Below are 23,841 nucleotides of genomic sequence, written 5' to 3'. Positions count from 1 at the left end.
ACGCGCCAGTGGTCCAACCTAGGCAGCGTTGTACCAAGCCTCATCCTATTGATTGCCTTCCACACTTTTCATCTCCAGTATAAAGAGCTCAGATCTACACAATTCCAGGCATGATCCTGTGACTTCATCTCTATAAAAAGAAAACAGCAGGGCTGAGGCTGCAGCATAATAGGTTAATCCTCTGCCTGCAGCGCCAGCATCCCATATGGGTACCAGTTTGAGTCCCGGATGCTCCTCTTCTGATCCAGCTCTGCCCTGGCCTGGGAAAGCAGTAGAAGATGGCCCAAGTCATTGGGCCCCTGCACTCGCATGGGAGACCTGGAAGAAGGTCCTGGCTCCTGGTTTCGGATCAACACAGCCCCGGCCATTGCGGTCAATTGGGGAGTGAACCAGTGGATGGAAGACCTCTCTCTCTCTCTCTCTCTCTCTCTCTCTCTCTCTCTCTGCCTCTCCTTCTCTCTCTCTGTGTAACTCTTTCAAATAAATAAAAATAAATCTTAAAAAAAGTTAAAAAGTTAACTCTTAATTTTAAATTCTAGTTTTTTCTTCTTTTATGTCAACAAAGAACAACCTTCTATGTCAATTTTAAGGTTTTTTTTAAGACTGGGTGTTGAATTTTATCAAATTTCACTTGGGGCTTTAATTGCTGTGATTATACAGTTTTACAACTGGAGTCATCCATGCGTGACTTCATTTTCACAGTTCCCCTTTCATTGACTCATTCATTGATTCAGAGAGAAAGTCTCCGGTTGCCCAGTTCTGAGTCAGCTCCCTGTGCTCTTTACCATGCCCCACACTATGTTCTCAGTGGCAGCTCTCGTGGCTATCTGGAATTAACGTGTTTACATGCTTGCCATGTCTTCCACACATGGGTGCTTAACTGACATTGCGTGCTTTGGAGTTTCTATTGGTTAGATGCTCACTGCAGTGTTAGACTGGGATCTTCCCTGGTCTAGGGTCATAGTGCTATCCCAGAGCTCATGGACCCCAAAGCTGCTTCCTCAATCCTTCTCTGTCCTGCAATCCTCTCTGGGTGGAAGCGGCCTTTCACTCAGGAAAGAGCCCAGTGTGAGAATGACATTCTTCAATGCCTGAACTAAAGTTATTTTTTTTTTGAAAGTCAGAGTTACAGAGAGAGATCTTCCACCAACTGGTTCACTCCCCAAATGGCCACAATGGCCAGAGCTGGGCCAGTCCGAAACCAGGAGCCAGGAGCTTCTTCCAGGTTTCCCACGTGGGTACACGTGCCCAAGCACTTCAGCCATCTTCCACTGCTTTCCCAGGCCATCAGCAGGGAGATGGATCACAAGTGGAGCAGCCAGAACTCAGAGTGGTGCCCGTTTGGGATGCCAGTGCTGCAGTGACTTAACCCACTGCGCCACAGCACCTGTCCCAAAGTACTGACCTGCTCTTGGACACCATGAGATCTGAGATTTATGTACACTTTGAATCAAAGATTGTACAAATAAAAATGTATTAGCCTTAATTTTTTCAGCAAAAGATGAAGTATTTCGAGGCCGGCACTGTGGCGTAGCGGGTAAAGCCACCGCCTGCAGTGCTGGCATCCCATATGGGCACTGGTTTGAGTCTCGGCTGCTCCACTTCCAATCCAGCTCTCTGCTATGGTCTGGGAAAGCAGCAGAAGATTGCCCAAGTCCTTGGGCCCCTGCACCCACATGGGAGACACAGAAGAAGCTCCTGGCTCCTGGCTTCGGATTGGCGAAGCTCCTGCCATTGTGGCCAATTGAAGGAGTGAACCAGTGGATAGAAGACCTCTCTCTCTCTTTCTCTCTCTCTCTCTCTGCATCTCCTCTCTGTGTAAATCTGAATTTCAAATAAATAAAAAAAAAAGATGAAATATTTTTAAACAAATGGTAAGATAGCAGCAGTAGATAAGACAGAACAGTTGGGTTTCAACCCTGATTTTTTTTTTCACCATTTGCCATGTGATCTTGGTCAGGTTCTCCCCTGTAAAATGAGGGATCGTTAGATCTGTTGACGTTAGATTTGTTGATGCCTTCCAGCTGCGAAGGCTGAATGAATAAAGTATGAGAGATATTTAAAACATTAATTTTGATAAATTACTCTTATATCTAAATTGTTTAAATAATCCTTAGTAAATCTTCAGGTACTCCCAGCTCACCAAAATATGATGGTTACAGTAGGAATTTTGTGCCCAAACATCAAATCATCTCTTACAATGAAATCGCATGAATCAAATGAATTGGAGAAGTAAATCTACGGTGGAAGATTCTAGAGCAGTCTTGTAACTCCTCTGCTTATTCTAGGAATTGTTCCTCTCTCCTCCTCCTCCTCCTGCCCCTCCCACTCTAATGCAGCTGTAGTGTGACCCTTCCTTCCAGTCAAGCTGATCATGCAGCCCACATGTAGGCACCGCATCCCACCAGGGCCAGTGAGTCCCATCTCCAGATATTTGGGTATTAGGAAAAAAGATAGAAAGCAAATTGGTCCCTAAGGTTTGAAGCCATAAAATGTGAACCTCAGATGTAAAAAAGAATATGCATTTCCACAAATTTGTATGTTTCACTCATGCTAGGCAAGTGTTCCCCAGGGAGGGAGGGTCTGCAGAAAAAGGTGCCAAATGCAAGGGCTGCCAGTGCTGGTCCCTAGCTGTGTCCCTGTTGCTCTAGTAGAATGCTCAATTCAACCTTTCCAAGTGCCCCAGTGTGTTTTCCTTAAGTTCTTCTGGCCTTAGCAGCTCAGGATTTGGTTTTGTTGCCTTCTCGCCAATCACTAAGACTTCTGTAGGGATAAAATGAAACCTCTCATCTTTGGACTTGCAAGTCCTTCCCCTTTAGAGTCTGTTGCACAAAGTACTACAGTTTTCTATTGGAGAAAATTCACACAGAGCATTAAACTATGTGTAGATTTCTGTTGGACCTGCAAGATGGGCCTTAATTCATCTACTCAGATCTTGAAGTGAGATGGAAAAGATGAATGATAGTTTGTCAGAAATAAGCTTTTGAACTAAAACTCCTAAGTATAGTAGAATCATTAATAAACTCTCAAGATTGCAATGGGATGGCAATTCTGCTTCCTCAGCAGCCCAAATTCCAGGATTATATTCCCTTGTAACAATGCAATTACACACTCTGTGACTTAACACACTTCCAAGGAAAAAACACAAATGACTTGAGTGAAAATGAGTATGAACAGGACTAACCAGCACGGAGAAGAGGACTAATGAAGAAACGGAGAAGGTGTTAGAAGACATAGACATAAATTACCCACAACTAGCACTGAAGTTTTTGTGTGGATATTTTTAGATGTCTGTGTTCTATGTTTAGATGTCTAGTGTCTATGTTCACATAATAAAATCCCTTAATGGCTCTTCTTTCTAATTTATATGACTCTATATACATGCCCTTAGAAACAATCTCGGCTGGCGCCGTGGCTCACTAGGCTAATCCTCCGCCTTGCGGCGCCGGCACACTGGGTTCTAGTCCCGGTCTGGGCACCGGATTCTGTCCCGGTTGCCCCTCTTCCAGGCCAGCTCTCTGCTGTGGCCAGGGAGTGCAGTGGAGGATGGCCCAAGTGCTTGGGCCCTGCACCCCATGGGAGACCAGGAGAAGCACCTGGCTCCTGCCATTGTACCAGCGTGGTGCGCTGGCCGCGGCAGCCATTGGAGGGTGAACCAACGGCAAAAGGAAGACCTTTCTCTCTCTCTCTCTGTCCACTCTGCCTGTCAAAAACAAAACAAAACAAAACAAAACAAACAAACAAACAAAAAAAAACCAAAAAAACAAAAAAAACACCAATCCCAAGATTAGAAAGCTTCCCTCTGTCTACACCTAAGGGAACACGAGCTATGTTCTCCCAAAGGCAATGCAAGCCCTGCAACAGCCTCCCTGCCTTTGTTTCTCCAGCTGTGCAATCATTCCTGGTGCAGGCAAATTTAAACCACTAGGCCAACTAGAGAGGGACTGCCCTCATTTCAGAATTCTTCAACTTTTCCCTAACGCGACTGCTAGGAAAAGCAAAATGCTCAAAATCACAAATTGGCCTTTTGACAAACTGCCAATCTATTGACTCCAAAAAGAACAGCAGTGAATTCCAAAGACAAAACAAAAGCAATAGCTAGAAATGCAGTTGCAAATTGAACTAAAAACGCAAAGGAAGAAAAGACAAACAGGAGCCAGTCCAGCATACATGTAACTTCAGAGCCCCAAGGGAAAGCCTCCTAAGGAAACCTTTCATGGTTTTAGAAGTTCTGAATGCATATCTTCATAGCAGAAAGGCCCCATGGTTTGGTGGAATGCGTGAGATGCCTGAATATTATAACACCAGAATTTCTGGCACAGAAATTAAAAATTATAAACAGATTCTCCTATTGCTTTTGCTTGGGATGATTTCTTTAAAAAATATGTATATATGCATCTTGACTTTCTAATCTGCAAGTTCTGCTATAATAATCTGTTTAAAAATATAAACCTTTCTGGATAGAATACCTCTATTTTATGAAAGCTACTGAGTTTCATTTATAGCTTGTACAGAAGTTTTACAGCATATAAAACTTGAAAATTATATACTAGTTTATTTGGATCAATTTCAAGTAATTTCACAGGCATTATAATATAATACTAATTCCTAAATTATTAATAGAATTAAATCTAAATTTAATTTTTAAATATTTAATTCCAGCTGTTAACCTAAGTCAAAATTACATACATTTAAATATTTTTTTTTTGCTTTCTCAAAATTAAAAGTGAAATCATGTCCAGAGTATCATTTAACAACTTTAAAAAGCAGTGTTGAATATTCTGGCTCAGGGAGTGGTGAAGACACCAATCAAGATGCCCGTATTCTGGCGGGCGCCGCGGCTCACTAGGCTAATCCTCCGCCTGCGGCGCCGGCACACCGGGTTCTGGTCCCGGTCGGGGCGCCGGATTCTGTCCCGGTTGCCCCTCTGCCAGGCCAGCTCTCAGGCCAGCTCTCTGCTGTGGCCCAAGTCCTTGGGCCCTGCACCCGCATGGGAGACCTGGAGAAACATCTGGCTCCTGGCTTTGGATCAGTGCGGTGTGCCGGCCGCAGTACGCTGGCCGCAGCGGCCATTGGGGGGTGAACCAATGGAAAAAGAAAACCTTTATCACTGTCCACTCTGCCTGTCAAAAAAAAAAAAAAATGCCCATATTCCATACTGGAGTGGCTCCTGATTCCAGCTTCCCACTAAACCGTGGAGTGGGAGGCAGTGGAAATCTCATTCATTGGAATCTTGTTATGTGGCAGACCTGGTTGAGTTCCCAGGGGCTTTAGCTTCAGTATAGCTCTGGTTCTGGCCACTGTTTATTAATTTATTTGAGAGGCAGAGAGAAAGAGAATAGAGATCTCTCATTCACTGATCTACTCCTAAGATGCCCTCAACTCTGGGAAGCCAAAGCCAGGAGCCAGAATTTCAATTACGGATGGCAGGAACCCTATTACCTAAGCCATCACTGCTGCTTCCCCAGGTCTGCATCAGCAGGAAGCCAGAGTCAGGCGCTGCAGCTAGGAGTCAAATCCTGGTACTTCTATGTAGGATGCAGGCATCTTAACTGCTAGGTTAATGCCTAAAATCTATAAGCACAGAGAACTGGAAAAAGACTACAGCAGACAGAGTATTAAATCTGTGAGGATGGAAAGCAGATGGAGAAGTGGGAACTGGTTTAGAAGAGCAGAGAAACCTGAAGTCAAAATGTCTAACATCAAACCGAAGCAAGCTGATTCTCTCCATAGAACTAGGGAAGGGCACAAGAACTGGAGATACTGATAAAGGCAGATGAAGAGTGGAACCCAGAAAGGGAGACATGGTGAAAAGGTCTTTGGTGCACTATACTCTGAGGTCAGTTCACTATTCTTGTCTCACCCTTAAGGAGAAAGGATGCTTATTCTCTATGGTAATCGGAACCAGAGAGGTCCCAGATTTGAAGCTTCCAAGTCCACAAAGGGTAGGGGTGAGGCATCAGCCTGGAAATCAGGAGCTAATGGGGTTGGGTGGAAGGAACCCCCACCTACCAGCCCTATAACCCTTTCAAGGTCCCAGAACACTAGGAGTCACAGATATTCCTCCAAACCAAGACATCAAAGGTACTGTCCTTGGAGACCCAGAGGAGTCCTCAGCACAAAAACTTAGTGTCCCATTGCCTGTGGAGATGTGTACTTGTCCAGAAATTTCTCCATCACAACAGACTTCCAATAAGCTTTTCAATGCCTTACTCTTAAAATGTCTTTTCTGAATGGCTTATTGAGTTATTTAAATAGGAAGGAAATTATAAAAGAAGGAATACAGGAACACTGAGAACCAAGAAAAAACATACTAGGCAAAAATACCGGCAAATTCAGTAGGCTTCCCTTCCCCCCTGGATTTTTCTAGATTATGTCTGATGGTGTAATAAAAAATAACATTAACAGATGTGTTTCTAAATGGATTTAGAGGAAATATTGAAGCCAATTATATAAAAAAGGAAAAGAGATATAAGGATGTTATATAAAAATGTCCTAAAGTATTGAGTTGAGACTTTTCATCATTTCTAATATTTCCACTTAAATTTAATCTAATGTATACTATACATTTCCTTCTTGGGACTGCTTTAGCTGTTTCATACTATTTCATATATAGTATTTTCATTTTGATTCAGCTTTTTTTAAATTGACTTTGAGACTTATTTGACCCACAGATTTTATTTAATAGTTTGGTGTTTAGTTTACAAATGTAAACTAAATTTTCCTCTTATTGTTCTTTTACTGATCATTTGTTTGATTCCATTATAGTAGGAGAACACAATCAATATGATTTCAAGTCTTTCAAATTTGTTGAGGTTTGTTTCATGATCCAGATATGATTTTTCTTTATATATGTTATGTAAAAAGAACATTCATTCTGCTGTTGTTATGTGTAGTGTTTTATAAATATTGATTAGATAATTTTGGTTGGTGGTAAATTTTTTAAAAGATTTATTTATTTGAAAACCACAGCAAGAGAGAAAGAGACAGAGAGAAAGAGACAGAGAGAGAGAGAGAAATCTTCCTTCCATTGGTTCACATCCCAAATGGCCACAAAACCCAGGTCTGGGCCAGGCCAAAGCCGGGAGCCAGGAACTCCATTCAGGTCTCCCATGTGGGTGGCAGGAGCCCACAGCTTCGACTGTTTTCCACTGAGTAGAGAGGCAGGCATTGTGATGTGGCTTCAGAGCGACTGCTTGCGATGCTGGCATGTCATATGGGTGCTGGTTCATGTCCTGGCTTCTCCACGTCCAACCCAGCTCCCTGCTAATGAATGGTCTGGAAAAAACATCAGAAGATGGCCCAAGTGTTTGGGCCCCTGCCACCTACATGGGAAATCTGGATGAAATTCCTACTTCCTGGCTTCAGCCTGCCCCAGCCCTGGCCATTACAGCCATCTGGAAGTGAACCAGCAAGTGGAAGATCTCTCTCGCTCGCTCGCTCGCTCGCTCTCTGTAACTCTGGCTATCAAATAAGTAAATAAATCTAAAAAAAAAAAAATAAGCTGTGTTGGAACTGGAGCAGGCAGGACTTGAACTGACATTCTGACATGGGATGCCAGCATCACAAGTGGTGGCTTAACTCGCTGTGCCACACTGCCTGTGATGGTATTGCTGAGTTCTTCTATATCGTTGCTGATTTTCTGTCTACTTGTTTTATTAAGTTGTTGAAAAAGAGATGTTGCAATCCTTAATTATGAATTTGCCAATTTCACTTTTCAGTACTATCTATTTTTACTTCACATACTCTGTACCTCTGTTGTTTGGTATATACATATTCATGATTGCTATTTCATCTTGGTGATTTCACCCTAAGTGATGTAAACTTGCTCCTTTTTTTCTTCTTGCTCCTGATTTTTAAAATTTTTTTGCTTTTATTGCTCCTACCATGCTTTAAGTTAATATTTCTGTGATAAATCTCTTTTTCTTTATTTTCTTTTTCATTCTTTTTCTATCATCCTAACTATATCATTATATTTGAAGTGAGTTTCTTGCAGACAGCATATACTTAGGACATATTTTCTAATCTCTTCTGCCAATCAAGATACAACGCCATATTTAGGCATTTATATTTAGTGTAATTATGGCTACATTAAGGCTTAAGTCTATCATTTTATTTTCTGTTTGCTGTCTGTTCTCTATTTTTCATTTCTATGGTTTTTTTTTCTACCTTCCTGTGGGATTATTTCCATATATTTTAGAATTCCATGTTGATTTATCTACATTTTTAGTGTATCTCTTTGTATAGCTTTTTATTAGTTTTCTTATGTGTGATACATATTTTAATAACTTTTAGTTTATATTATATATATATATATATCCAGTAGATTTGATGTGTCTCCTCCAAATGGCACTGCCAATAGGATGGTATTAAGAGGTAAGTACTGGGGCCAGTGTTGTGGCATAGTGACTGCAGCACTGGCATCCCATATGGGTGCCGGTTCAAGTCCCAGCTGCTCCACTTCTGATCCAGCTCCTTACTAGTGTGTCTGGGAAAGCAGAGGACAGAAGTGCTTAGGTCTTTGCACATACATGGAGACCTGGAAGAAGCTCCTGGCTCCTGGCTTCAGCTTGGCCCAGCCCCAGCTGAGGAGTGAACCAGTGGATGGAAGCTCGCTCTCTCTCTCTCTCTCTCTCTCTCTCTCCTTTTCTCTCTGTAACTCTACCATTCAATTAAATAAAATAAATTTTTAAAAAGAGGTGGGGACTTTAAGGGGTGCATAGGCCTTGAGGCTCTTCTCTAATTTATGGGATTAAGGCCTTTATCATTGAGGCTTCATCCAGCAAGAAGATCCTCACCAAGTATCAGATGCCAGTGCCTTGATCTTAGATTTTCCAGCCCCCAGAATTGTGAGAAAATACACTTCTGTTCAGCAGAAATCAGGCAATCTCCAGTGTTCTATCAGCACAAACAAGCTAGACAATATGTATCTATAGCCTATTCTAGTGTCTGATGTCATTTTACCTGCCTTTCTATCTCTCATCCTTTCCCCTTAGTTATCTTAAGTATTTCCTCTAAATACACTTAGAAGCCTAGCAGATAACATTATAATTTTTACTTAAGCCATCAAATACGGTTTAGAAAGCTTAAGAAAAGGAAAGCCTATTGAATTTGTCCATATTTTCCTTTGATATGTTTTTCCTTGGTTCCAATATCTTATATTCCTTCTTTTATAATTTCTTTTCTGTTTAAAGAACATCCACTATCCATTCTTTCAGAAAAAGCTGGACTGGAACAGGAGCAACCAGGACAGAATCCGGCGCCCTGACCGGGACTAGAACCCGGGGTACCGGCGCCGCAGGCGGAGGATTAGCCTATTGAGCCGCAGCACCGGCCTCAAAGGTTTTTATCCCTTGTATTTATGTTTCAGAAGTGAACTATGATGTGTCATGACATGGATGCCTTCGAGTTTATTCCATTTATGTTCCATTTGTCTTTTTTTAATGATAGCTTTACACAGATATACATTTTTAGACCACAAAATTCACTATTTTAAAGTTTACATTTAGGGGCCAGCACTGTGGTGCAGCAGGTTAAGCCACCTCCTGCAGTGCTGGCTTCCCATATGGGCACCAGTTTGAGTCCTGGCTGCTCTACTTCTGATCCAGCTCCCTGCTAATGTGCCAGGGAAAGCAGCAGCAGAAGGCCCAAGTCCCTGGGCCCCTGCAACCACATGGGAGACCCAGAAGAAGCTCTTGGATCCTGGCTTCCACCTGGCCCAACCCTAGTCGTTGTGACCATTTGGGGAATAAATCAGCTAATAGAAGCGTGCTCTCTCTCTCTGCCTCTCCTTCCCTCTAACTCTGACTTTCAAATAAATAAATAAATCTTTTAAAAAAATGTTTGCATTCAGTGGTTTGTAGTATACTTCAGGATTATGTAACCTCAACTAATTTTAGAAAATTTTCATTACCTCAAAAAGCAACTCTACACCTACTAATATTTTATTCTATTTCTCCTCCCCCAGCTCTTGGAAATCAATAATACACTTTCTGTCTCTGCATAGTTGCCTATTCTAGAAATTTCATATAATCGTACCATCTGTGGTATTTGTTATTGACTTGTTCTACTTAGCATAATGTATTCAAGGCTCACTAATATTGTAGCATGTACTGGTATTTTGTTTCTTTTTAATGGCAAGTAGTATTGAGGGACACTTGGGTTGTTCTAGTTTTTGGTTATTACAAATTACTGTGAACAGTGTAGTTATCATAAGTTGTTGCATAGACAGATGTTTTCGTTTTTATCAGGAGTGGAATTGCTAGGTGATATGGTGACTATATTTGATTTTTTGTGAGGAAATGCCAGGCTGTTTTCTAAAGCAGCTGTGGTTGGGGTCGGCACTGTGGTGTAGTGGATAAAGCTGCCACCTGCAGTGCCGACATCCCTTATGGGTGCCAGTTTGAGACCTGGCTGCTACACTTTCGATCCAGCTTTCTGCTATGGCTTGGAAGAGCAGTGGAAAATGGCCCAAGTCACTGAGCCTCTGCACCCACGTGAGAAGACCCGAAGAAACTCCTGGATCCTGACATCGGATTGGCATAGCTCCAGCCTTTGTGGCTAATTGAGGAGTGAATCAGCAGATGGAAAACTCTCTCTTGCTCCCTCTCCATCTCTCTCTGTGTAACTCTGCCTTTCAAATAAATAAATCTTTAAAAAAATAAATAAATAAAGCAGTTGTTGCATTCTACACTCCCACCAGCAGTGTATAGAGTTCCAGGGTCTCCCCGTGCCCCTGCACTACTTACCTGTCCTTCCCACCACAGCTGTCCTAGTCGGTGTCACACGGTAGTTCAGGGGTAAAAGATACACAATTTGAAGATATTATCTCCTATTCTGTAGGTGGTCTGCCCACTGTCTTTTTTGATGGTGCCTTTTTTTTTTTGACAGGCAGAGTGGACAGTGAGAGAGAGAGAGACAGAGAGAAAGGTCTTCCTTTTGTCGTTGGTTCACCCTCCAATGGCCGCCACGGCCGGCACATCCCGCTGATCCGAAGCCCGGAGCCAGGTGCTTTTCCTGGTCTCCCATGCAGGTGCAGGGCCCAAGCACTTGGGCCATCCTCCACTGCCCTCCCGGGCCACAGCAGAGAGCTGGCCTGGAAGAGAGGCAACCGGGACAGAATCTGGCGCCCCAACTGGGACTAGAACTCGGGGTGCCGGCGCCGCAGGCAGAGGATTAGCCAAGTGAGCCGTGGCGGCTGGCCAGAAGTCTTTTCCTAACAACATCACAAAAATTTTCTTCCAGGGACTGGCACTGTGGCACAGGAGGTTAAGCTGCTAATTGAGATGTTGGCATCTCATATGAGTGCTGGTTCAAGGCCCAGCTGCTCCACTTCTGATCCAGCTCCCTATTAATGTGCCTGGGATGACAGCAGAAGACGGCCCAAGTACCTAGGCCCTTGCTGCTCCTGTGGGAGACCTGAATGAAGTTCCTGACTCCTGGCTTAGGCCTGGCCTAGATTTTGCTGTTGCAGCCATTTGAAGAGTGAACCAGCTGATAGGAGGCCGATCTCTCCTCTACAACTCTGCCTCTCAAATAAATACAATTAATTTTAGAAAAGTTACTGCCATATTTTCTCCTAAGAATTTTGAAGTTTTAGCTCTTATATTTAGTTATATGATTCACTGTGAGTTATTTATGTATATGGTGTTAGGCAGGGATCCAACTTCATTCCTGTACATGTGGATTCCCAGTCGTCACAGCATTACTTGTTGAAGAGTATCTTTTTCTCATTTTTCTTACAAATTTCAGAAGTTTTCAGTTATTATTTCTCTGAGTATTTTTTAGTCCTAACCTTTTTCTTTTCTCCAAGACTCCAATGATTTAAATGTTAGAACTTTCAGTATAATTACGCAGTTCTGTGAGACCCTGTTCATTTTGCTTCTATTTCTTTTTGTTAGATTGGGTGATTTCTATTGTTCTACTGTCAACTTCCCTGATTCTTTCCTCTGCCCCCTCCATTCTGTTATTAAAAACCCATCTGTTGCATTTTTATTTACATTATTGTATTTTTCAGTTCTAACATTTCCACTCATTTTTTTCTTTTTTTTTTTTTTTTGACAGGCAGAGTGGACAGTGAGAGAGAGAGACAGAGAGAAAGGTCTTCTTTTGCCGTTGGTTCACCCTCCAATGGCCGCCATGGCCGGCGCGCTGCGGCTGGCGCACCACGCTGATCCGATGGCAGGAGCCAGGAGCCAGGTGCTTTTCCTGGTCTCCCATGGGGTGCAGGGCCCAAGCACCTGGGCCATCCTCCACTGCACTCCCTGGCCACAGCAGAGGGCTGGCCTGGAAGAGGGGCAACCGGGACAGAATCTGGCGCCCTGACCGGGACCAGAACCCGGTGTGCCGGCGCCGCAAGGCGGAGGATTAGCCTAGTGAGCCGCGGCACCGGCCATCATTTTTTCTTTATACATCTATTTCTTCGGGGAGACTATTTTCTCATTTGTTTCAAGTGTTTCTGTAGTGCCCACTGATGCATTTTTATATCTGTTTTAAAATGTTTGTCAAGTAATTCTAATTTCTCTGGATTTGCAGTTTTGTCATCTATTAGTGGTTTTTTTTCATGCAGTTATGAGATCTTTCTGGTTCTTGTTGAGTGATTTTCAATTGAAATCTGGACTACAATGGGCTACTACGCTATGAGATTTGATATTTTACTTAAGCCCTCTCTAGTGGCTGGTTTTCTCAGACACAGTGCTGGCATGGGAAATAGGGATGGGAGTAGGGAATGGGCACCACCTCATGAGTTCCAGGCCTTCACTGCACCTGGGAGAGGAGGCTCCTCTATACTGCCTGACTGTGAGGAAAGTCCTGGCTGCCAACTTGACCCTCTCCAACAGCACTCTGAGAAGGAGAGGCGGGGGAACACTGTTACACAGCTGGCACAGGTGGAATCTAGCCTCTCCACTAGGCCTTTGCTGACGTGAGTGGAGTGGGATCACTTTTCTCTCCTGTGGTTTTTGGCTAGTGTCAGCGACTACTGTCTAAAAGTTTTCTGTCTCCCATGTTGGCCCCATCCTACTCCTTCAGCCAGACAGACTAGTGTCGTGGCGGAGCTTGTTTGGTCTGTGTGCTGCGTATTCCCAGGTTGCTTACTTCTTCCATGGCAATGAACCATCGGTTACTCCCTGGCTCCCCAGGTCTGCAGCCGGACAGTCTCCCCTGCACCTTCTGGAGTCTCCCTCCGTTTGTCTTATGTGTAATGCTCAGGACTTTTTGTTGCATTTAGTGTGAAGAAAGGGGAAAATACGTCTACTCCATCTTCTCAGAAGTAGACATCTGAGCAGACCCTATCATAAATAGAATCATATTTTAATCAGTACCTCTAGTGAGGGTATTAATAGTTACAGGAACTTGGGCCGGCGCCGCGGCTCACTAGGCTAATCCTCCGCCTAGCGGCGCCGGCACACCGGGTTCTAATCCCGGTTGGGGCGCCGGATTGTGTCCCGGTTGCCCCTCTTCCAGGCCAGCTCTCTGCTGTGGCCCGGGAGTGCAGTGGAGGATGGCCCTGCACCCCATGGGAGATCAGGAAAAGCACCTGGCTCCTGGCTCCTGCCATCGGATCAGCCCGGTGCGCCGGCCGCAGCGCGCCGGCCGTGGCAGCCATTGGAGGGTGAACCAACAGCAAAGACCTTTCTCTCTGTCTCTCTCTCTCACTGTCCACTCTGCCTGTCAAAAAATAAAATAAATAAATAAATAAATAGTTACAGGAACTTTGGAAGTTAATCCTTTCCAGTCAATAATAACTCCTTAATTTTTTAAATAACTCAAACTGTATATACTGGTTTCTTTAAATGGCAAATTTCCACATATTATTTTCACATTTCTGAATATTTACTATAATTGTTCTCTATCGACATTTGAATTAAATTCTATTTTTAAAAAAGTTTTATTTATTTTTATTTATTTGAAAGGGAGAGTGACAGAAAGAAACACAGAGATCTTCCACCTACTGGTTCACTATCCAAACTGCAGTAACAGATGGAGTTGGCCTAGGCTGAAATCAGGAGTCAGAAACTCATTCTGGGTCTCCCATATGAGTGTCAGGGTCCCAAGGACTGATCCATCACATTCTACCGCCCAGGGTACACGTTAGCAGGAAGCTGGAATCAGAAGTGGAGCTGGGACTCAAACAGAGGCCCGCTGATCCCTGATACAGGATGCAGGGATTCCAAGCAGGGTTTTAAGGCATGAAAATTCTACCCCGATGTTAATTCTTATAAATGAGTTCTTAAATTTTTTTTCTTTAATGTCAATCTGAATATATTCCTTAAATAATAGAATGAGAATTTACGTGCCTTTCCAGAAGTGTAAATGGAAACAGTATTTCTCAGAAGTATCCTATTTTGGAAATCTGTTTCTGTTTTAAAAATCACTTCACTTGTCTTAATGAGAGTATGTTACCAATCACTGCCAATTGAAGACTCTTCTTTAACAATTTTTGCACTTTCATGCCCGTTTTTAAAATAACCATTCCTCCTTCTCAAACATGTTGTTTTATCCACATAAATGTCTAGCAATACTTTCATTTATTGCCCTTTAACTATCTGCCCAGCACTCTGCTAATGAGCTCTTTGAGTACTCCACTTCATCTACTCCTGATTAAGATGAAAAAGTGATGCTCAGAAAGACTGAACTGAAAGGATCCCCAAGTGGTAAAGCCAGCATCTGCACCAGGCTTCTGCCCCGAGTTTCACATTTGTCTAGACAAGGCTACATTTGCAAAAGTGTGCATTTTCTCTCTCCCAGCTGAAGGCTTATAGGTACGGTTTCTTTTGTAATTTCTAACAGTCTTTGACTTTGGTCTTGGTCATTTTTTTTTCTTAGTATATTTAAAGATATACCAAGAAAGTATATACTAAGAAAAAACAGAAATTTATAAGATATCTATAAAAGTTTAAAAACAAAATGTATTATTTTTAATTTCAGTATATGTCATTTTAAAGTACCAACAGTTTTTTAACCACATGAGCACTGCTGTATTGGTTATAGAAATAAAATGAAAATAATACTGGATAGCTACTCTTATAGGCACACACTGTGCAAAGACAAAACAAATAATGGAAAGAAAAATAACAGACGCATGTAAATAAATCTTTGATAAGATTTACTGTTTAAAGCATAGACTTTTAATTTAAACTATAAGACAAAAAGGCTACATGTGTAAGCATCTATATTCAACACAGAACCAATATTTTCATTCTAATTTTATAAAAGAATAGTCAATTGGCCTGATCTCAATTTTACAACACCTGGTAATCAAGATTTTGGTTTTTTTTTTTTCCGAAAGATTTTGGCTAATGATAATTTAGGCTAATAAATCCTCTTACAAACACTAAATAACACTGTGCTTTTTCTTCAGTTCATTTCAATTATTTCCAAGCTATTAATTGGATGAATTTCTCATTAATTGTTTAGTCACTGGTTTACATCTGTTATTGCATGTCATTTGCTAATCCTTTAGATTTTTAAAAAATATTCCTTCTTTCGTTAGCAAAGTAAAAGGCAGATAACACACATCCTTGAACACGCAGATTCATATCCCCCTTAAATGCAGAAATTTCCTGGTTCTTATTTGGGCAAATACACTTGTTCGGAGTAAATTTTCTTGTAGATAAGACTAACCACTTAGGAAGGCTTATCTTCAATTATTTTTTTAAAATAACCTGTTCCTATTTGGGGGCGTTTGCAGTAGGCAATTGCAATCAAATGAACATTAGACAACACTGAAATTATAGCAGTATTTTAGTTATTTAAAATATTCTCTCCTATTCAATTCCAAATGATAAAATGGTCCTTTTAGACTCAAAATTCAAGTTAAACTAGTTATTCCTGTAAAAGGATGATTGTTAAAAATCAATATTCTTAACAGGTTTACAAATATGCTGTCTTAGCAAAAATTTAAAAAACCTTTTCCAGTGTTAGGTGCTGTAATTTCGTCCAGAACATGTCTGGAAGGCAAACAATGCGACGTATTTTTGAAACACGTACAGAACTTTCCAGAAGAGCAGAAACCGCTGGCAGTTTTACACACATTGATCATACAAGGACTGTTATCTCTGGCATCATCGTCTTAGGCAATAAGGATCACCTAGCCGTGCACATTTAAGAATATTCCCATATAGTAAGTTTATGTATGAGGATAATGGGGGGGGGGGCTGATATCACGCGTTCCTTACCAGGATGAAAACCGGGTATGAAAATGTCTGCCTCTCCCATTTTGAATTGTTTTCTGCTCAGAAAATAGAGGACATTTTAACAGCTCCTAATGGCTGGTGAAGGGCAGAAGAAGGGCTTGGTATTCCTAGCAGCAAGCCCCTACCGTTTCACGTAAAACACACACTTGGAGACGCTCCGCTTCCTTCGCTAAGGCATATTCATTTCGACCCGACAGTGCGGGGCCGCCGTACCTCCGAGGCCTAGCTCGCACGAAGAGGCAGCCGTCCGCCCTCGTCTACCTCGCGGAGCCACGTCTGCGTCCACTGTGGCACCCGGCCCCTCAGCGCGCCGCGGCCACGCCGCGGACGGCTCGGCACGGCCTCGAGGCCACCACACGGGCCGGCCATTAGCGCTCGCCCCCGCCCCACCGCACCCTCGGGCAGCGGCTGCGCCCGCGAGCCGCCGGCGGCGCGAGCATCTGCGGCCCCGGCGGCCGAGCCCGCTCTGAAGGCTCAGGCCCCGCGGGCCCCGCCGGCCCCGGCCGCCGGCTTCCCAGCCCCGCCGCCGTTGCCAAGGCGACCGCCGCCGAACGTTCCCGCGGCGGGCCCCGCCCCCCGGCCAATCGGACCGGCGCTCGCCCGAGCCCAGATTCTCTTTGTTCCGCAGCCATTTCAGGCCCCGGACGGGAGGCAGCGCCGCTTCGGCAGAAGGCCCGAGCGCCGGAGGCCTCTGGGATGGTGTGGGACCGGGTAGGTGGCGTTAAGGATTCGCGGCCCGAGGCGAGAGAGGCGGGAGCCCAGGCACGGAGTTCCGAAGCCGCCCGCCGCGGCGTGAAGAGGGGGCGCCGGGCTCCCCCGTCCCCCCGGTGCCCGCCCGGCGGTTTGGAGCCCGGCGGCGGCGCGGTTCTAAGCCCAACAGCTGCCCGCCCAGGCGTCCTGCGGACCCGGGTAGCGGCCGGGCGGCTCCCTGGGGCGTCCGAGGTCGGGGCCTGGAGCCCGTCGGGGGCGGCGGGAAGGGGAGGGCGGCGTTTGCCCCTGCCTGTGGAGCTGCGGCGTCTGAGGGCTCGTGGGTGCGGCCGGCGGCCCCCCGAAAGGCCGCTTCCCGCCGGTTCTCGGCGCAGCCGGGCGCTGCCGGGCGTGGGCCGGCCTTTGTCCCGCCGCGGCGCCCCTGCGCGGCGTCCCGGGTCCGCGGCTCCTTTCCGGGGCGCCCCCGGGGGCCTCCCGACTTGTTGACATCGTGTCTGTGCCCGAGCGGGGTTTGCGCCTTTTGCACTTGTGCGTCCCACCCGTCCACGCAGCTGGGGACAGCTGCCGGGGAGGCACCAGCCGCCGCCATCAAACTTTTGCGGACGGCTTCCTTCCTTTAAATTAACTGGATTGTGCAAAAATTGCTTACGGCTTCAGTCCCTTATCCTAATCACGTTTAACCAGTTTGGTCCATAAGCAGATAGAAATGTCGGAGTTTGAAGTTGGAAACTATCCACAAATTGATTTTGACAGTTGTATTAAGAAGCTTAGTAAGAGCCCTGCTTGGACAGGTTCTTAATTTTTTTTTTTTAAATCCTAAAGAAAAGATACATTTTAAGCTTGAGACATATGTTGTGGTGGGTATTTGGAAGTGTAATGTTGTAAAATGGCTGTGCTGACCGCCCAGAGTTCCAGCTGGATTTTAGATTTCCCCTGTTAAATCAAAGCTTTCAAGTCAGAGTGGTGAAGAGCTTATATTTAGTGTGAAACAGGGAAGGATCCGATTTGCGGGAAAGGATTCTGTTTTGCACTTTGACCTTACCCTGCACCCTAGTCGTTCCTAAAGAATGGCTGCTCCAAGTTGAAAACTTGGGATTGCAGAAACAAAGTAAGTATTGGTTTGAAGGTGCCGATTTCTTTTTACTCCCTGGCATACACAAAGCATAAAGGCATAGTGGTTTGGCCGTCTGGTCTTTTCACTTCATGTAATGTAATGGGAACCCAATGAAGTGCTCCATTTTCTTTTTCCTAAAAGTCCCGGCATTGGCCTTCGTGTGGTTACATCTTCATCCTACTCAGGAGCTGTTAAATTCCTCCCCGTGATGAGATATCTGGGAAAACCTTTTCTTGTGTGTTTTTCCACCTGTACTCCCCAGTGGTTTATATTACTAGTATGTACCTTGAATAAGATTTTTGTAAAAGTGTGAGGATTCTGGTTGTAAATTTTCTCAGTATCAGCACTTGTTACTGCATTTGTTATTTTTGTGACTGTGGTTTTTCACTTATGTAACATTAAGACCATCACAGGAACTGTTTTTCTAAGTGCTGAAAATGAACCGCATTGAAATGCAAATGTCCTATGTTTAGAAGGATTTCTTGCATTTTCATCATGTTGGATTCCTCAAACATTTTAAGAAATCTGGTTCTAAAGGAAGCTAAAGCAAGTAACATGTGTAATGAAATAAATTTAGCAAAAATAAACCTCAGGGAAGAGCACAGCAGTAAGTGGATGTTATTTTTGTTTGCCAGTGCATAAATTATGAATATTTCTTCCTGCGATTGATATTTGAGTGCATGTTAGTGCCAAAAAAGATCTGGTTCCTTCAAAAACAGTTTGGTTTACCAGCAAAAGGGTGAGAAAGCTGAATCAGAGTGATTGAGGTTTTCAAAAACAGTGGGGAACAGTGTCATCTTCAAAAAAGAAGGATCAAAAACAGTGACATTTCCCTGGAATTTGAGGATCTTAGGTGGTCCTGTTCTGCTACTGAGTGTTGGCAGGTGAGGGGATTGTGTTGTGGAAGGGCTGAACTTCACATGGTAACTGATGGTCTTCTGGTGGGTTTAGTGCAGGAGAAGTTGCCCCAAGACCTCCGTCCTAGGTAGGATTCTTTGCAGTACTGGTGGTTGGTGCAGTGTCAGACTGTTAAGAGTTCCAGAGTCTCAGTGGCAAAATGAGATACTGAAACAGGAAATGGGAATGCAGATTTGTCTTGGAATTTTCTGGAATAGATAGAACCCCTACAAGAATGGTAGCTATATTTTTTTTCAAAAAGGCACTCACTCAATGGCAGAGCAAATATTTGAATACTGAAAGAAGAAACTGGTAAAGATTGCAAGATTTGGATTATTATTTGCATTTTTAATGGTTAAGTTTTTATAACTAAGCAGAATGTTTCAGTGTAGTGTGGAGATTAGGAACAGGGGCTCTGAAACCAGACTGCTTGGGTTCAAGGTTAGACACTTTGAGTAATTTTCTGTGTGACCCTGGGCAAGTCATTTAATCTCACTGTGCCTCAATTTAAAAATTAAATAAAAATAAAAAGAGGGGGCCAACATGTGGCACAGTGAGGTCAGCTGCTGCTCGCAACACCAGCACCCCATATGGGTGTGTCACTTGCGTCCCAGCCGCTCTGCATCCAGTGCAGCTCCCCACTAACGGGCTTGGAAAGCAGCGGAACATGGCCCAGATGCTTGGGCCTCTGCTCCCATGTGGGAGACCAGATCGAGTTCCCAGCTCTTGACTTCTGCCTGGTCCAGCCCCAGATGTTGCAGCCATTTGGGGAGTGAATCAGTGGATGGAAGATCTCTCTCATCCTCTTTCTCTGTCTCCTCCTCTCTCTGGTGCTCTGCTTTTCAAGTACATCTTACATTTTTTTTTTTTTTTAATTTTCTTTGAGAGACAGAGACAGACACAGATCTTCCAGCGCTGTTTCATATTCCCCCCCCCCCCCCAATATGTCTATGGTGGCTGAGGCTAGGCCGGGCCCAAACCAGGAGCTGGGATCTCAGTTTGCATCTCCCATATGGATGGCAGGGACCCAACTACTTGAACCATCACCGACTGCCGAGGAAGCTGAGACCAGCACCCAGTCACTCTGATATGAGATGCAGGCATCCTAAACAGCACCTTAACTGCAGCACCAAGCATCCACCCCCATAAAATAATAAAAATCATCAAGAGCAAGACTGTGTAATAGCTACTATAATCTCTTTGGTGTGTTTCCTTCCAGTATTTTTTCAGTTTATTACAGTTGAAACTTTACTATGTGAATAAATTTGTATTCTTTTTCATCTAGGACCTAAGCATTTTTCAATGCTATTAAATTACTAGTATTTTTAAACAACTGTATACTGTTCATATGAATATCTCAAATTAAATGTTTTGTGCAGTTGTAAGAAACACTGTAGTGAACTTTTTTTAAAAAAAGATTTATTTGTTTATTTGAAAGATAGAGTTACCTGGTGGTGGGAAGGGCAGAGGTCTTCCATCCCAAATCACCCCAACACCCAGGGCTGGGACAGGCTACAGCCAAGAGCTTCATCTGGGTCTCCCACAGGGGTGCAGGAGCCCAGGCACTTGGGCCATCTTCTGCTTTCCCATGTGCATTAGCAGGGAGCTGGATTGGAACTAGAGTGGCCAGGACTTGAATCGCTGCACATTTGGGATTCAGCGTTGCAGGTAGCAGCTTAACCCACTGTGCCACCATGTGGTCCCCTTTAGTGAACTTATTTATACATGAAACAATAATACTGATTTAGATTATTTCCATAAAATAGTGTCCCCAAAGTGAAAATATGTGAACATCCAAAGCTCATGTTCCAGTATTGCCAAATTGCTTTTACTTAAGAAAATGTAATGATGATCTTTACATTAATTGAGACAACCCTATTTATTGCTCCTATTGCTTGAGATAGGAGGGAAGAGAGAGTGAATTAGCATGTTTTCCTTGTAATGAGCCTAGGTGTATTTGGAGGCATTTAGCATACATTGTTATTTTTAGTTACAGTATTCTCATTTGTTATCTTAACCCTGTGTTATACATGGAAGTTATTTCCTTGTTATTGATAGGAGAAGGAAGTGTAGATAAGTACTTTGCCCAAGGGCTCTGTGTTTAAGCTTGAATCTAAATCAAGATCTGCTTGATTACAAAGCTCATGCTCGCTCGCTTGCTTTTTCTTTCTTTCTTTCTTTCTTTCTTTCTTTCTTTCTTTCTTTCTTTCTTTCTTTCTTTCTTACTTTCTTTCTTTCTCTCTCTCTCTCTCTCTCTCTCTCTCTCTCTCTCTTTCTTTTTTTTAAGATTGATTTATTTGAAAGGCAGTGTGAGAGAGGGAGAGACAGAGATCTTCCACCTGCTGGTTCCATAGCAGTCAGGGCTACCCAAGGCCAAAGTCAGGAGCCAGGAACTCCATGCAGGTCTTCCGTATGGGTGGCAGAGGGCCAACTACTTGGGCCGTCCTCCGCTGCGTTTCCTGGCACATTGATATGAGATGATGGTGTCACAAACAGCAGCTTAACCCACTGTGCCACAGTGCTGGCCCCTTGTGTTTTTTTTATTTGTACACTTTTGAGTAATATATATATTCAGATTGTTAACTGTTAATAATTAACTATGGATCATAGATCACATTATTAAGATAATTAAACTAAGTTGGAAATAATGAATGTATAAGTTGTAAAGTTAAACCAGATGAGGCTTAACTTTCCACATATATTTTAGAAAAGGAAAAAAATGCTTACCTTCATAATACATAATTCGTAATATATAGAACTAAGTTCTAAATGCAGCAAATGTTTGTGGTACAACATTCTTTGTAACAATCTCAGCAAATGGGGGAAGAAAATCAAAGCAATCCATCAAATTTGATAAATATGGAGGCTAAGAGACATAAAAATGCCCATTAAATAATTGTGTTAAAAAATACACATAGTAAACCCCTGATAAAGTAAGCAGAAGTCCTAATGGGGAGATAAGCAAAAAAGAAAAAAAAAGATGTTCCAGGTAAAATAAAATTACCCACAAGGTGTAGAAGGATAATTTTTATACTGAAAATCAAAGCAAAAAAATACATTTGAGTTGCATTTTGCAGTTGACTCATGCACTAGTGGAATAGTTACCAATGAAGTCCCATAGTCCTTGGTGCATAAATTCCTAGCATAGATTATAAGGTTGATTCCAGAAAGGACAAGATTCATTATTTTTGTCTTTACTAAGGAAGGGTTCAGGGAAGAAAAGTGTTTTAGCAAATCATGGATGTACTAAATAAATGGTTAGGAATAGGTGCTATGCCCCCAGATTTTAAAGAAATGAACATAAAATTGTAGGACCATTGATTAATTATGTTGCCATTAAACCATGTTTATGGGCCTGGTGTTGTGGTGCAGTGGGTAAAGCTGCCACCTGGGACACCAGCATCCCATATAGGCACCGGTTCAAGTCCCGGCTGCTCTACTTCTGATCCAGCTGCCTGCTTATGACTTGGGAAAGGCAGTGGAAGGTGGCCCGGTGCTTGGGTCCCTGCACACACATAGGAGACCTGAAAGAAGCTCCTGACTCCTAGCTTTGGGCTAGCCACTCCAGTGCAGCCATTGTGAACAAGTAGAAGGAAGATATTTCTCTCTCTCTCTCTGTCTCTTCCTTGCACTGTGTAACTTTGCCTTTCAAATAAAATAAATCCTTTTTTAAAAAGGATTTATATTTAATTAAATTTATTATATTTAATTAAATTGAATGTTAGTAGTTTACTTTGGGTGGAGAATAGGGAACAATTTGAAAACAATAAGGAAGATGGCAAGGGGCTGGTGTTTGGCACTGCTTGGAACATCCGTGTCCCATCTTGGAATCTTAGATTTGAGTCCCACTTAGCTTCTGATCCCACCTCCTGCTAATGCATCCTCGGAGGCATCAGCTGATGGCTCAAGTACTTGAGTCCCTGCCACCCACATGGGAGACCTGGATTGAGTTCCTGGCTTCAGGTTTTGGCCTGGTCCAGCCCCAGCTGGGATTGCAGGCGTTTGAGGAGTGAACCAACAAATGGAAGATCTCTGTCTCTATCTTTCCCTCCATTTAAAAAAAATGAAAGTAAATAAATAAATAGTTTTTAAATTCTTTTTCTTTTTTAAAAAATATTTATTTATTTATTTGAAAATCACAGTTACAGAGAGAGGGAGGGAGACAGAATGATCTTCCATTTTCTGTTTCACTCCCCAAATGGCTACAATGGCCAGGGCTGGGCCAGGCCAAAACCAGGAGCCTGGAGATTTTTCCAGGTCTCCCACATGGATGGCAGGGGCCCAAGTGATTGGACCATTTTTCATGCTTTTCCCAGGCCATTAGCAGGGAGCTGGATCAGCGTGACACCTGTGCCATAAGGGATGCCAGCACTGCAGGCAGCATCTTTACCCGTTTCACCACAGCTGGCCCTGGGTTTTTGTTGTTTTGTTTGTTTTTAATGGCAAGTCATAAAGGACTCTGCCATTTATTGTGCTGTGTTATCCCTTGTCCTTTACAGATGGGGGGGGAGTGGTAAACAAGTGAATACAATAAATGTGGTTAACAGCATTTGTGAGATTAAATCATTGCAGGCACCAGGAGGATTGGTACAAGATTCCTTGAAGAGAATGGGAACAGCCAGGGCATTTTGGGCAGTGGGGACCGCATTCCTGTGAGAGTGCCAACCAAGTTAAAGACCCACAGTGTTCTTGGAACTCTTAAGCAGTTCAAGGATCCCAGGGGAGAATAGTGTAGGGGTCCACAAACCTTTTCTGTAAAGGGCCATATAATATTTTCCTGCTTTGTAGACCAAACCAAGCCTATCATGTGGTGCAAAAGCAGACCAACAGTGAGGAAGCTAAGAGTGTGGCCAGATTGGACCTGGGGCCTGAGTTAGACAGCCTCTTACATGGAGTAAGGAAGAGGTAACCTGAGCCATTTGTGGC

The 23,841-nt window shown here is 43.5% G+C and overlaps 1 protein-coding gene and 1 long non-coding RNA gene across 5 annotated transcripts in view; one reads left to right on the top strand and one right to left on the bottom strand.

The window, feature by feature from the left end:
- LOC138845165 (uncharacterized) overlaps positions 1–16,545 on the bottom strand; it is a 50,404-nt gene extending 33,859 nt beyond the window's left edge. Inside the window, exon 1 of one of the 2 annotated variants that reach the window (XR_016220057.1) lies at positions 16,410–16,545. This is a non-coding gene — a long non-coding RNA (uncharacterized LOC138845165). The remainder of the gene's footprint in view (positions 1–16,409) is intronic. The other variant, XR_016220058.1, reaches the window with a different exon arrangement.
- An 86-nt stretch (positions 16,546–16,631) lies between these two features.
- The window catches only part of TNPO1 (transportin 1), a 91,575-nt gene continuing 84,365 nt past the window's right edge, over positions 16,632–23,841 (top strand). For 2 of the 3 annotated variants that reach the window (XR_016220054.1, XM_051833248.3), the window contains exon 1: positions 16,632–16,907. Coding sequence is in view for 1 of the 3 variants with exons in the window: in XM_051833248.3 (XP_051689208.1) it covers positions 16,893–16,907 (15 nt within the window). In the remaining 2 variants the exon portion in view is untranslated. The remainder of the gene's footprint in view (positions 16,908–23,841) is intronic. The other variant, XM_051833251.3, reaches the window with a different exon arrangement.

This window comes from Oryctolagus cuniculus, chromosome 14 (assembly GCF_051225735.1).
Source record: "Oryctolagus cuniculus isolate XC-2025 breed Fujian yellow rabbit chromosome 14, ASM5122573v1, whole genome shotgun sequence".
Classification (NCBI taxonomy): Eukaryota; Metazoa; Chordata; class Mammalia; order Lagomorpha; family Leporidae; genus Oryctolagus; species Oryctolagus cuniculus.
Note: the sequence above shows the minus strand (reverse complement) of the source record. Positions and strands in the feature narration are given on the sequence as shown.